At 39.5% G+C, this 15,157-nt stretch overlaps 1 protein-coding gene across 1 annotated transcript; it reads left to right on the top strand.

The window, feature by feature from the left end:
* Positions 1-39: 39 nt before the first annotated feature.
* abhd16a (abhydrolase domain containing 16A, phospholipase) lies at positions 40-15,122 on the top strand. The gene is made up of 20 exons (XM_006802821.3): positions 40-162; positions 2,982-3,038; positions 3,143-3,209; positions 4,927-5,013; positions 5,286-5,371; positions 5,471-5,544; positions 5,719-5,826; positions 6,272-6,386; positions 6,469-6,570; positions 6,680-6,743; positions 6,857-6,906; positions 7,202-7,325; positions 7,776-7,880; positions 7,967-8,030; positions 8,204-8,260; positions 11,411-11,473; positions 11,575-11,651; positions 13,609-13,707; positions 13,807-13,853; positions 14,481-15,122. The coding sequence occupies exons 1-20, from the start codon at positions 61-63 to the stop codon at positions 14,562-14,564; spliced, it is 1,632 nt and encodes a 543-aa protein (XP_006802884.1). The 5' UTR covers positions 40-60; the 3' UTR covers positions 14,565-15,122.
* The last annotated feature ends 35 nt before the right edge of the window (positions 15,123-15,157 follow it).

Raw genomic sequence — 15,157 nt, 5'->3', positions numbered from 1 at the left:
GAGCGCTTCGCGTTTGAGGTTTTGGTGGGTACGGGCTTCCGTAGTTCTCGTAGCGGAAGAATGGCCGTCTGGATGTGGCTTCGCTGTGTTTTAGGGCCTCATCTTCAACGAATTCATCGTTCCCCGGAGCAGTCTCGACCTGACGGGAGATCGGGAAGGAGGGTACGGATGTGTACAGTATTTTGCATGATTTTTTAAGCAGCTGAGTGCGAAAGATTGAGCAATAATTAATCCTTTCGCTTCCATTTAGCTGCAGCTGCGGCCCGGAAGTGTCAGGTGTTTGTTATTGAAACCCTGTATTGCAATGACATTTTAGAAATGAATGAAAAGACAAGGACGCAACAACACGCTTTCCTTGGTCTCGTTGTGTTTTGTTTCGTCTCGTCGTCTAAGGAGCGGTCATTTAAATTCAATCTATCTTTGATGATGTCAAACCGCTTCTGCTAACGCTAGCCAGGAGCCGAGGAGAATCCAGGAGGAACGAAACAGAAAACAAATAAATTGAATAAAAAAAATTAAACTCAAACAGGGACAATTTAAAGGCATAAAAACTGTAAAAAGAAATTTGGGAAGACAGAATTGTAGAATACATTCTGTCTTCAAATTATAATGCTAACAGCTAAGCTAACGTTTGCTAACTTGTATGAAATTAACGATAGATCGAATAAGATCAGAGTGACGCGAAGGAAATTACACCACAACCACAAAATAATTAATTAAAAGTAACCCTAGAAATTAAATGAGAGCTGGAGCTCTAAAGAATTCGACGCTCAGCATCGAATACATACACTTCTACATAGACCTACACACCTTATTAGGTACACCTTGCTAGTATCGGGTTGGGCCCTGTTTTGCTTTAGTTCTTCGTGGTACAGATTCCACAAGGTGCTGGAAACATTCCATTTTGGTTCATACTGTTATGACAGCTTCACGCAGTTGCTGCAAGTTTGTCAGCCTTACATGCATTATGTGAATCCCATTTCACCACATCTCAAAGGTTTTGGTTGAGCGAGTGGTAGGTCGTTTGAGTTCGTCGAGCTCATTGCCATATTTAAGAAACCAAATTGATAAGGTCTGAGTTCTGTGATATGGTGACTGCTGGAAGCAGCTATCGGAAGAAGGGTACACAGTGGCCATAAAGGGATTGACATGGTCAGCATCAATATTGGGGTAGGCTGTGGTTTTTAAATAAGGCTTAGTTAGTCGCCCAAAGTATACCAAGAAAATATCCCGCACACTCGAGCCGGTGCAATTTGTAGCCTCCTTTTCTATTCTTAGCTGATAAGAGTGGCACCTGGTGTGGTCTAAAGCAGCTGTACGCCATGTGTGTCAAGATTCAAGATGTGAAAAAGATTCGAATTCAGCAGATGGTCTTCACTTTGTTTACATGCCTAAATAGTTCTATCTGCAGTTGCGCCTAATAAAGTGGCCATTTTACTATATGTGGTGATGATTAAAAGGAAGAGGGAAAAGATCAATAGGAACAGATGTGCAAAAACAAAGCACTGAATAATATATCCAGTATATGTATGAATATGTACAGATGTTAACGTTCATGAGTACAACTGTGTGTTCACCTGTCACACAAGTGTGCAGTTTTATAGAGCTAATTCTTCCTGTCAGCAGAGGCGAATGAGTGTGTTGGAAATGTGAACGCAGATTGATACTAATGCCATTATCAATTTTGCCTTAAGTCAGACTAAAGCAGTTGATTAGCTTTTTGATTCCAGATCAATTTTATATTTGAGTCTGAATATGATCTGTAAATTGAGTAAAACGAGAGATGTGCAGATTAAGATGTGCAGAAGGTCCACAGTGGCATAAATTTGATGTCACTGTTTTCCAACTGTCAGAAAAACATGTTGTCATTGATACGATTCCTGAGGGCTGGACACTCAGTTTCCATACTTTGTTGTATAATGTGCTTTATGGTAAATGGCCTGTATTTGTATATAACGCTTTACTAGTCCCTAAGGACCCCAAAGCGCTTTACACATCCAGTCACCCACCCATTCACACACACATTCACACAATGGTGATGGCAAGCTACATTGTAGCCACAGCCACCCTGGGGCACACTGACAGAGGCGAGGCTGCCGGACACTGGCGCCACCGGGCCCTCTGACCACCACCAGTAGGCAACGGGTCAAGTGTCTTGCCCAAGGACACAACGATCGAGACTGTCGGAGCCAGGGCTCAAACCGGCAACCTTCCGATTACAAGGCAAACGCCCAACTCTTGAGCCACGATCGCCCCATTGTCTGTGTGTAATGAATAATAGACAAAATAGGATGTTTTGTCTTTTATGGGGAGAAATCTGTTCATTGACCACCTTCATCTCACTGTCTGAAATGTGTTCAGCCTTTTCCTAATGATTGTTTCAGCCTTGTGAATGACTCTATTGATCCTGTTGGCATCTCTTCACCAGTAGACCACAGACTGCTTGAAGATCTCTAGTTGCATAAATTGACTGAGCTGAGCTTCCACAGATCATCCTGGTTCCTTATATTTCTGCCTACATAAGTAATTCCAACATTTAGCCTTTGCACTCAAACTTTAAAAAGCAATCAGCAGCTTTGCAAACAGCTATAATAAGAAAGGTAGATAAATAACAAAGATGCTGCCTGCAGATTCTGTGTGCTGTGAAGAAGATTATTAAGTGCTCAGCAGGTATTTGTGCGTAATGTTAATGTTCAAATTTGACCATTATCTTCTCAGTCTTGTTTACATTTAGTAGCAGTTGATTCCTGCTACACCTCTTCATAAAGTTATCCACCAGTTCCCCAACCACCACCACCACCACAAAGTCATCAGAAAGCCTCTGCAGGCGGCATGATTCAGAGCTGTAATAGAAATTTTAGGTGTACAGAGTGAACACGCATAACTCAGAACATTTCTCTTTCTATTAATAACTTGATTTTACGTAACATGAGGAAAACTATTGATGCATGATATGATCAGTATTTCCTTCTCTTTGCCAGGGATGGAACTACCAACCTAGGGGTCTGGAAAGACACACTGACAGCATTCTTGGCTGGGTCAGTATTATATTGTAATGAACTGTATAGAAAGAAGTAGGTGGAGTTAAACAGAAGTAGATTAAATTAATGATTAGTGATTTGTTTACGATTTCTTCCTCCAGGCTTCAGCACTATGGTCTCTGTCCTACTACAGCTCTCCTCTTCTTCTTTGCTATCTTTACAGGAAAGGTAGGCTGATTCATGAATTGTGTGACTACAGCTGAAATGATTAGAAATGTTAGTCAGTGTGTTGATTATCTGGTTAACTAGAATTTAGTCAGCAGCCATTTTTTACAAGTGATTAATGGAGGAAGTGTCCAGTGGGAAGGTTATTTTTGTAAATTTGAAATTATTTCAGGCTTTTGAAGCCACTGCCTCGGGGTGTGGGAATGTTTAATAGACATTTTCACTGTTGTTTGACGTTTAAAAGACCTGAGTTAATCTATAGATTTGAGTAAATAATTGCTAAATGAATTGATAATAAAAATAATTAATATTTGTGCCAGATATGTTGATGCTCCAACAAGTTGCAGTTAAAAATGAGTCTCACGACGCCAGATGATAATTTAGTGAATATATTATAATACATTGTGATGATGATAATAATAATAATAATAATAATGTTATATTGCTGGCTCTGAAAAAAAAAGTGAAGCAAGTAGTTTTTGTTTGATGCGCAGTAAAATAGCTTTTAGCATCAGTTTGATTATTTAATGTGGGAGTTTTTCATTGTTCTGGTTTTTTCTACATTACGTGTGTGTTTTTTAAATAGATTCATATAATTATACCAGTCTCTTTGTCCAATTCGGCTCCTTTGTATCCTCAGTGAAAAATGGCAAATTAAAAAAGAAGCACTGAAGCCATTTTCTCATTCTTTGTACTTCGAAAATGTGAGCTTCATGGGTTTAGTGGATGTCGTTCTCAAAAGCTTTAAGACCATTTTGGTGTTATTTATAATTTGAAACTGACTGAAGGTAGAATACATGGTAATTAATCTAGTGTAAAGACATTATAGATATTATGAGAAGTGGTTATGAGTACAAAATGTGAACATTCTAATTATTCTCTTAAAGAAATGTGAGGCTTCAAAAAAGGTGCATAACCTGAGAGAATCATATTAAAAAAATGAACTGGAGCACTGAGAAATAAAATAAATATTACTTTAGTTAATATATTGATTTTACCCTTCTGTCCTCAAATCATAAAATTAAGGATTTTTCTAAAGCTTTGCCTGATTAGATGCAATAACAGTGTTTACCATCTATGATATCCAACCCTGCAAAATGAAGAAATGTGGTCACAAAAAATTAACAAAAAGACGTTAATTTCTGATTTTTAGGGTTTTTTCAGATGCATTTATGGGTTCATGTGTATGTCAAAGAATATTCAAGTTTTTACTTGTAATTTAGGATTTGTTTTTTTTCACTCACTTCGGCTCACTTGATATTTTCTTTTAGGTTTTACTACAGAATATTACCTCCTTCTCACTGCTATTTTTTTTTCATTAATTTGCTTAGAATGGTTTCAAATAATCATCATCATCATAATTTCCACTTAGACACATGTGGCCATATTTCTCTTTCTGCTGAGAAAGGGGGTAAAAATTACCATTAGGAGATTAGGAGATGTACTTAGGAACTGCTGTTCACATACATGTGGGAATAATATAAAGCTAATCAACTGAAACACCCAGTAAGACTGTGCATCAAGAAAGTAATTGCTTGAGGTTGTGTGTTACTCCTTAGTGTAAAGTGCTTATGATATTGATTTATGCACATGGTTGTAGGGTAGCTGTCAGCTTGTGAATCTTTTTATCAGTGCTTGTTAATGAGCCTCGAGTCTGGCAGACAGATGAAGGGGTACACTATTATGGTGTTTGCATCACTGTTACTTTGTCTGTCTTTAGGCTTCATCTGCAGCAGTAAACTGGTTCCTGTGAGTCAGTATGTGGGAACTGTTCTTGTGTGTCTTCTTGGAGTGGCCTGTCTTAGAGGTGAGGCTGCTGATATGAACTCGCTGGGAGACGATGAGTAATTCAGTTCATTCATCTTTCGAGATCAAAACCAATGCTGTGTATGCTGCATGCCAATAAGATTTTATTACCATTGAGACAGTTGAACAAGGTCTACACCCACGAGGCATACTAAACGTACCCTTGAGGATTTGCAGTAAAATGTGTTTTGTGTCTCACATGGACTTTGCTATAACTCCATCTGTCTTTGCTTTCCCCCTGCCTCCCTTTGCTCTTTTCATTTATCGCCAAAGGGTGGGGGAGATTTAGGAACACTGATTATGTTCAGTTTATCACAATTCTTGAGGAAACCAAGAAGAATCACACCCCAGCAAACAAGGTGAGATCATAGCAGCTGAACTCAGAAGCTCAACATTAATACTGTTTTGAGAATTATGTCTCAGTCATTCATCTCTCTTATTTTCTGCTTTCCTTCCAGAAAAAACTGAGATGCTATGACTTTGACTTCTCACATTGGCCTTTGGATTTCAGCTGGACAGAAGTCAGCAGTCCGTAAGTTTGTTTGATCTGTAGTGAACCTGAGGTCGCTGCTTTTCTCTTCTCTGCTTATTTTAAATATATGAATTCAAAGCAATGGGAAGTACACTGGATGAATACAGCTACTGAATGTCAAATGCTTTGTGGCTCACTTGATTCATTGTAAGCCTTTGACTACTTGTCTGACAGAAAGCTGTCCAAGGCTGGCGTTTCTCTGCTGAGGCCAGAGCCCAGATTAAGAGGAGCAGCAGACAATGTCCTCCACTCTGTCCGCACTTTACCATGCCACATCATCAGGTAAATGCAGAGTTTGTGTTACATCTCTTTTCCACCTACATGGTGTCTGTGCTGGTACTGATGCAGGCTTGCCTGTTGAGATCCATTTCTGCATGTTTAAGAATGGATTATTAATATCATAGCAAGTGAAAATTTGGGTAATTTCCATGGGCACATCGGGTGCAGCCTCTGGCAGAACTTGATGAATTTCGTGTGGAAGACTCTCCCATAAAAAAATAATATCTTTTGTGGTGAAAATGCCTGGACCCAGCACCACATCTGTGGAAAAGGGGTAACACTGATCAATGATTTGTTAATTGCAACGCACAATGGAACACAAACTCTTAACCTTAGTACTAGGCATCCTATTCCATCCCCTTCAACCCTTTTTTTTTTTTTCCTCTGAAAATATTATTTAGCCTGTTAGCAGTTATGCCACAGTGTCATTATCTGTCTTTGTCTGCAGTTTTGTCATTGCCCACACGTTTGGGAGGAGGATGCTGTACCCTGGCTCTGTGGGTTTACTGCAGAAAGCCATGAGACCAATGCTGCAGCAGGGTCAGGCTAAATTAATAGAAGAGGTGGGAAAGAAGCATATTTGGTTTCTCATATAGAGTATAATAAATGCACACACTCAATCATTTTTGTCCCACTTTGTCACAGTTTGACGGCCAAAGAAACAAGCTGGTGGCCTGCGACGGTAATGAGATTGACACAATGTTTGTGGATCGAAGGAGAGATGGGGGACAGAATGGCCAGACTCTGGTAAATGTCTGCAGTGATTTGTTATTTTATGCCTTGGGCTTGTTCCAGGGTCCGACATCATTTCTGTCGCGTTGGTCACGTTACAGTTTGTTCTCTAATTCTGCCACAGGTCATCTGCTGTGAGGGGAACGCGGGCTTTTATGAGGTGGGCTGCATGAATACGCCGCTGGAGGGTAAGGAATGCTTTACTTTCCAAGAGCTGAAATATTTTGTAGTGACATTTAAATTTCGTGCAGTGGGAAATTGTCGCAGTTATAGTTCAGTATTGTGCTGATGTACACTGTAGGTGGCTACTCTGTACTGGGCTGGAATCACCCTGGCTTTGGAGGCAGCACGGTAAGCAGTGTTGGTAGATTTATTTTATCATAAAATAGGTCTATAATGTATGTGCTGCATACTGTACTGCTGTGTGCTTGAGTTAGAACAAATAAACAGCTCAGTGGAAAATACCAGTATGTGGACATTCTAGTTTTAGCCAGGGAGTATTGTTCAAGAGGAACGTGTACACTCCCATTAAAGATAAAATCATTTGGGAGGTTACTTAAAGTGTCATTGTTTATGTGTAGGTTGAGCCTGTTAATTTAGTCATGCATGATGGGTGGGTTTTTTTTAACCTGTATTTTCCTTTCAGGGAGTGCCGTTCCCCCAGAATGAGGCCAACGCCATGGATGTGGTGATCCAGTTTGCAGTACACAAACTGGGATTTAGCCTCAGCGACATTGTTATATATGCCTGGTCCATTGGAGGATTCACAGGTTCTCAAAGACAAGAACAACACATGCTATTTTTTTTCCAGTTTGTTGTGCTAAAAAAAAAAAAAAAAAAAAAAATTCTAACCTTGAATACCCAGAGGTAAAAATGTAGCACCCACACAGAGCTTCAGGATACTGTAGAGTAATCTTAATTTAACCTGTTTATTCTGACCATGTCAACAAACATGCTAATGTTTCAGCCTCGTGGCCCTCGTCAGAGCATGGCTGGAATAAATCGCTAAAATTAAGATTAGTCAACCTTATCCCGAGGCTTTGTGTGTGCGCGGCACTGTGTTTAGCTTTTGGGTATTCAGCTGAAGTACAGTACATGATCAGCACTTTAATGTTAAGTGTGAATTATGGTATGTAGTCCTTCCTCAGGCTTATGCTTATCCCTTATCTGTGTTTTCTTCTCTTTTTTTTGTTCCTCTGTCTCTTTATTTCCCTTTTTAGCCAGCTGGGCAGTGATGTCATACCCAGAGATCCAATCATTAGTGTTGGATGCCTCCTTTGATGACCTTCTGCCTCTGGCCCTCAAGGTCATGCCTGACAGCTGGAGTGAGTCCTAGATGTTAAAGATCTCAAACTCTATGTAGCAACTTTTTGTAGAAGTCAGTAACTTGAGTGTATTTGGTCTCTTTCAGGGCCGTTAGTACAGCACACAGTTAGGCAATACATGAACCTCAACAACGCTGCGCAGGTTCTCAAGTGAGTGGGACAGTCTGATTGCAGTGACACTAATCGTGAGAAGTCAAACTCTGAATCACTGAATGTTATGTAATACAGCCGCTAACAATAGCAAAACTACATTTTTTTTTTAGTGGATTGCTCACAGTTGTGTGGTTGATGATTAACACAAGCGCATGCAACTCTTTGTGCAGATACCAGGGACCAGTCCTGCTGATCAGGAGAACCAGAGATGAGATCATCACCACAACGTAAGTCCACACATGTCATGAAATTTATAAAGTCCTTCAAATGGCTCAGCATGGCAGGTTTGCTTTTTACTGCCCAGCCCACTGCAGAAATGTCCACACATGATGCAGTCAGACCAAAGAAAGTTCAGTAATTGCTGGTGACATGAAGTGGGCAGGTTTTCTCACCACTGGGGTGAGCAATTAAAGCAACTATCAATGAGAATGCAGGGTATTGTTGGTTGATATGAGATACGGTTACCTAGGTAACCAGAGCCTGGAATATCTGGTAATTGCGTCAACCACCAATGCGTGACAAACAAAACATTTCCGGTGTGGACTTTCCTAAGCAGGGACTTTTTTTAGGGGAAGCTGGATTTAGAGAAGGAGAAAGAAAGCGCTAAATGACATCTCAAATTAAAAATGCTCCAAGATGAAGGAGATGGTGCATGTCTAGTTACCCAATATCAGTTTCCCAAAACCTGGGACATAGTTGGTGACCTGGACACACTGACACACACAAGTATCTATAATATATAATTATTAAGTACACTGAATTACCACCCATAGTATACCCTTACTTCATCCATAGAATTTGCTACAGAGGTGTGCATTAACATAGTGAACATAAACATTCATCCCAGAGTCATCCTTGGCATGCTCTATGCTCAGGGACACTACAAGAAACTTACAGAGATACTACAGCTCGGACTTGTAACATTTAACTTGCTGAAGCCTGTAAAGTTGAGTACAATTAGAAGAAGACTGAACAAGTGTGGCTTGTTTGGAAAGGTTTGCCGGGAGAAAACCTCCCAGATGCCTGCAAAGTTGCATCTGAACAAACAACAAGACTTCTGGAACAATGTCCTTTAGACAGACGAGACCAAAGTGGAGATTGGTGTAAACCAAACACGGCATATTAGCACAAACACCTCATACCAACTGTCAAGCACAGGGGTGAAGGGGCTGCTTTGGTCTTGTTTTGCAGACACAGAACCTTTTTGCCTTGCAGTCATTGAGTTGTAACTCTTCTGTTTTCCAAAGTATTCAAGAGTCAAATGTGAGGCCATCTGTTCTTCAGCTAAACATGGCTGAAATTGGGTTTGATCTGAAGCACAGCAGCAAATCTACAGAAGGATGGTTGAAAAAGAAAATAATCAAGGTGCTGCAATTGTCCAAGGTCCAGATCTCAATCTGATTGAAATGCTGTGGCAAAAACCTTAAAAGAGCTGTGGACAAACAAATACCCACAAACTTCAATGAACTGAAGCAAAGCTGTAAAGAAGAGTGGGCCAAAATTCCTCCTCAACGATTTGAGAGGCTGATAAAGTCAGTCAAAGAATGCAGAATGCATAATCTAGGAAGAATACTACAAATAAATTAAGTTATAAATAATACAAAATAAATAATTCATATGATGAAGCTATGTCTTCACATGCCTCAGCATATGTCTGAATGCATGACTTACAGGTTTGTACTAAATACACAACCAAACAAATCCCTTAACTTGAGCCTCACAGAAAGAAAGGGAGAAATAAGAGTCACAATTTAACACTCTTATTGAAACACTGTGGCAAAAACCTTAAAAGAGCTGTGGACAAACAAACACCCACAAACTTCAATGAACTGAAGCAAAGCTGTAAAGAAGAGCGGGCCAAAATTCCTCCTCAACGATTCTAGAGGCTGATAAAGTCATGCAGAAAATAATTAAAAGAAACAAATAAAAAGCTCAGGCTCCAGACTGCTTCAGGTTTTTTTCTACTCTTAGGTCTGTATAATAGCAGTGACAGTGGATTCTGGTAACGTGGCTGACTCTCAGGCACACAGCTCTGGCTGTGAGTACAAGATCCCCACGTAACCCTCCTATTTAAGCTTCACGGTTGTGAGGGACAGTCATTCAGAAGAAAGTTGATTAATATGGATTAGATTGTAAGTAATATGAAAACCTTTTAACCCTTGTGTACCAAGCAAACAGTTGTTTATTTATTTCCACAGCACTACAATAATGTAGTTGACAAAAGCAAACTCTCACAAAACAGAGAGAAGTAGAAAGTTCACCCTCAGTCACAAATTGACATATTTCTTGGATAAGCAGTAACCAGAACTTCTTACTTCCTTTGGTTCGGTTCATTACAGTTATGAGATAGCTGTATTGTAGATTTCTCTTGAAATTCCAGGGAACATGAATGCCAAGTTGAGCTTTTGACAAACTGCAGAAAATATTCAGTGCAGCGATATTTGATTTGAAGCCCTTGCACCGGGTGTTTCAGTTCAGTTTGCCTTGTAACCACTACAGGGAGCGTGAAAGGAAAGTCGGTGTTTGTTACTTACAGCATTAAAAATCTGATTAAAAATCAGTATTTATCTGATGATGATAACCGTCTGGATTTTTCACAAGTTCCTGTGCTTTTAGTCCAAACTATTTCTAGTAATAACATCCTGTAGTCATGATTTAACATCCTGTAGTCATGATTTCAATTAAGGTTATGAAAGTTTTGTGTCTGAATGGATTTGCTTGCTTCTATTTTTTTTTTTTTATTGGTAAGAAATATTATTTAAATGTTAAAATTTGAAATGTGTTTGATTAAATATATAAATAATACAGCAGTCTGAGTGAAGGCAGATTCAGATGGATTTAAAACACAAATTCTTACACAAAGTTGCTGCAGGATGTGAGTTTAACTACAAAATCTTAAAGGCACTCAGCAGTCTTACTTTATATAGGAGTACAAGCAGAACACCACCAGTTGGCAACTAGTTGAGTGGAGTCTCCTGTTGCAAAGAGACCCATCGAAGGGTTGCGTTTATCAGCGCAATCCTTTTCATATTGATTGCAATCTGTTGGCGCTCTGTCTGCAGATAAATTCGACAGCAGTTATTTGCAAACCTTTATAATCTGTCTGAGTGTGATTGCAGTCAGTCTGAGTCGGATCATCGTTGTTTGGAGATAGGGTGATCTGTGCAGTTTCCTTGTGATTGTTCTGCAGTCAGTTGCACCAGGCACACCTATGTTTCCTCGCTGTGAGGAGAGGCTGTTGTCACATTTTTACTCTATTCACATTTTGTTGTTTCACATGTGGTTTTAAGTGTTTAGTTGGTTAAAATAACATTTTTATTGTTGGATTTTTTTTTTTTTTTAAGTAATTAAATTTTGAGTTTTATTTTGCATTTCAGGGGTCCAGAGGACATCATGTCTAACAGAGGCAATGACCTCCTGCTCAAGCTGCTACAGTTCAGGTTGGCCTCTTAGCCTTCAATGTTCTCATTGTTCTCGCTGTTCAGTGAATTTGCACTTGAGTAATACACTTTTTAACTGGCGATATCATTTTTCTGGACAGGTATCCCAAAATAATGACAGATGAAGGGATCAGAGTAGTCAGACAATGGCTCGGAGCCTCCAGTCCATTAGAAGAAGGTACGTGGCACAGTAAAAGGTGTTATCGTAAAAGTCTGTTGACTCCTCCTTTTAAACATCTAAAAACTATAATTCACATTTCCTCTTCGTGATGGTTTCCTTGGACAGATCTTGTGTTCTGATTACTCAACAAATGATTCAGATTGTGTTGCTCTGGCTGAAAATCTTCACAGCACAGATTGTTTACCTCAGGATATTACAGTAGACCTTGTTGAAAAATTTACCCCAAGGTACAGAGTTACAGTGCACAACCTCGTGTTTGTAAAACCGATGATCATGCGCCTGTTTGCATTTCACCTTCAGAATTTGTACAATGCAGAAAACCTTTGTTTTGACTCTGAGGTCATTTAAATGAAATAGGTTTTTATTGTTTTATTCATTTTTATGGGTAAAACTTTTGATAACTTTGTCACATTATGGCCAACCCTGCATGAAATTTTTACTGGAGGTGCGATCTGCCCAAAAACTAAAGTGATTAAGTTTTGAAAATTGATAACCTGATCTGGGTCCAGGAGAGATGCAGTACTGTTGTGAAATGGGAGAAAATTGGGCAGATTCTGCAATATAATCATAAATACATTAAGAACAAGTGAATTTATTGTAGAGGGAATTTCCAGCCTTGTAATGGTTGGACTCAGACATCTACAGTTATGCCCTTAAGTATTTAAAGAGTTTGTACACCTGACAGGAGGTTTTGAATCAAACAATCAAAAAAGCAGGCTTACCAAAAGTACTGTATCACCTGTTTTCAGATGCTTAGAAGTAATCGGACCAGTGGCTTACAGTTTCATGGCCTGGTGAGGCCTTTTCCCCTTCTTATTAAGTGACGATTAAACCAATAAGAGCTGAAGTTATATTTGGTAGCTTTTTACTCTCAATGAGAAGATCAGAGAGGTGTTTATGTAAGTGAAGGAAGACCATCATTAGGCAAAAACACAGACTCATCAGAGAGAATGTAAACTCTAGAAGTGGTCAAATAAACAATCTGATTCTTTCTTAAAAAGAAGGAATGCGCTCACCAGAGGTAGGCAGATCATTGTGAAGATCTACAACCAAGAGGGGCCTTTGTGAATGTAAATACAGAGGGTTTACAATAAGGTGCAAACCACTGGTTACACACAAGAACTAGTAAGGACATATGCATAGTCCTGAAATAAAAAGTATGAATGATGGGAAAAGTAAACCTATGGAGAAACAGAAACTGCTCATGATTTGAAGCATACCACGTTTTCTATAAAACATGGTGGAGGGTTATGACAGTGTAACTGGGTCACTGATGTTTGATGTTTTTGTGACTGCTGATAGAAATGGCAACATGAACTGGGACGTATACAGAGCTGCAGATTCAGCCAGATGCTGTTAAACCGATCAGGTAGCACTTTGCAGTGCAAAGGGATAATGACCAGAGTGGTTAAAGCTAAAGAAATTGGATGGCAGTCATTTGATCTCAACACAAATAGAGCTTCTTTTCAATTTTTACATGCAACTCACTGCAGCAAAGAGCCACAAATAAGCAGTAACTAAAGGTGGCTGCAATTATAGGCTTGGCAGAGCAAGGTAGGAAATACGGCATTTAGTGATGCCTGTGGTATCTAGACGGGTACTAATTAAATGTAAAGGATTTCATTCAAGTATTATATTTAAAATTATTATCATTTGTCATTTTACTTTTGAGCGTCGGGAAATGAGGACAGCGTTTTAAAGTGGCTGTTATTCCTTAGCAGTAAATGCAATGTATTTTAAAAACGGCTTGAATTCAAGCTAAGTCTGCCCTTCACTCCTACAGAATCCAAGCTACAAAATTAACTTAACTCATTGCTACAAAATTTGTGGAATTGTCCAAAAACATGTGGTCCTAAATGTATTCAAAGTGTAAATTTTGGCTATATTTAGGACACCAACTTGCTCGTAAATTTGTATTATTAACTGTATAATAACACCAGCTCTTTCTCTGCAGCGTCTGTGTACAGTGGCTATGAAGTGGACGACGACTGGTGCGTGTCTGTGCTGCAGTCCTATCAGGCAGACAGAGATGTTTCGTTTCCATGGAGTGTTGGTAAGCCCTGGGCTGCTTTCACATTTAAAAGGCAAATAAACTCCCCACAAACATAAAGAGTGTTTTTAATACAGTCTGATGCACTGTTAATGTTACCAGGTGAAGATATGACTCTAGAGGGAAGGCGGCAGCTGGCTCTATTCTTGGTAAGGAAGTCATCCGCTGTTATCAGTGTGCTACATCTCCGTGAGAACAGTTATTCCCCTGTGTGGCTTAAAGGGCAGCCACTTGTTGTCTTTATCTGATCTGTCCAAGTTTGATTTTAATACATTCAAGTTCCTCCTTATACGCTCAGCGTCTCATTTCCTTTTCTCAGTAAGCCCCATCTTCTCGTTTTAGGTCTGTTTACCTTCCCCCCCTTCTATTGCATCCCCATTTTAAAAAAAAGAAAAAAAGATCACAGCTATTCAGACATCATTACCACTAAGGAACACTTTCTTGGTCGCCATAGCAACCAGCTCACCTGTGCTCTCAGGTTGACTGGTGTAATATATTTCACTGCGCTCAGCTTATTGAAGTCATTTAACATCAAACAAGAGGAGTGCCATCAATTACAGCTAATGCTATGCTTTTCCTCCCCTGGTAATGCCTTCTAAATTAGGCTTTATTCACCTCCTGTGTAAACCCTTAAGAGATGGGAGAGATTTGTAAGGCACTGAGCCAGATAGACCAAACCTAATATAATCAAGTTCTGCACTTTTTGTTCATTGCCCTCCCACACCTCTCATTCCACATTCCTCCTCCATCCCTGCTGTCTTTTTCTTTCTCTCAAGGCACGGAAGTACATGCGAAACTTCGAAGCAACACACTGCACTCCTCTCCCCGCCATCGAGTTCCACCCGCCTTGGAGACTGTAAAAAAGGAAAAAAAAAAGCCCACTGATGGATGGACGAGGGCAAAGACCGAGGACTCATATGGCCGGTGGTCAGTTTGTTCCTGGCACAGCGTGAATGTACTGCTGTGATTTTGTTCTAGGATTTTTCTAAGACGAGTTGTCGCGTATAGTTTTGCCGTGATGGCATCTAGAAGTATCTGGTCTACTATTTATGCCCCCTCAGACAAATCCCTGTAAATTATAACATGTTTTATTTTAGTTTTTGTAATGAATTCTACTTTTCAGTGTTTCTCCTTTAAAAAGAAAAGAAGGATGCATTTTAAATAAATGCACAAGCCATTACTCACTCCTTCCAGTCTCCCCCTCTTTGGCTGTATTTCTAAAGCAGCTGTAAGTAGAAATATGTTGTAAGTGGATTAAAAAAAATTCCCAATATTGTCAGGCCAGAAGAACTTAAGTCTTTAAAAATGCAGCCGAAGCCTTTCAGGTTCATTTCCTTTCTGTGGGCACCGTATTTCTGAACAAAGCTGTATCCTAAAATGATGCTCTTAAATGTTCTATTAAATATGTCGAATGAAAATTTGACAAGGGATTTGATTCTTTTGTTCATTATTT

This window comes from Neolamprologus brichardi, chromosome 11 (genome assembly GCF_056152115.1).
Source record: "Neolamprologus brichardi isolate AB-2024 chromosome 11, ASM5615211v1, whole genome shotgun sequence".
Lineage (NCBI taxonomy): Eukaryota > Metazoa > Chordata > Actinopteri > Cichliformes > Cichlidae > Neolamprologus > Neolamprologus brichardi.
The sequence above is the reverse complement of the archived record's forward strand: the minus strand, read 5'-3'. Positions and strand labels throughout refer to the sequence as shown.

Coding starts and splice junctions, on each gene's coding strand:
- abhd16a (XM_006802821.3), top strand. CDS start 61: ATGGCCGTCTGGATGTGGCTTCGCTGTGTTTTAGGGCCTCATCTTCAA. Junction 6,744..6,856: donor CATGAATACGCCGCTGGAGG/GTAAGGAATGCT, acceptor TGTACACTGTAG/GTGGCTACTCTGTACTGGGC. Junction 11,474..11,574: donor CTCAAGCTGCTACAGTTCAG/GTTGGCCTCTTA, acceptor TTTTCTGGACAG/GTATCCCAAAATAATGACAG.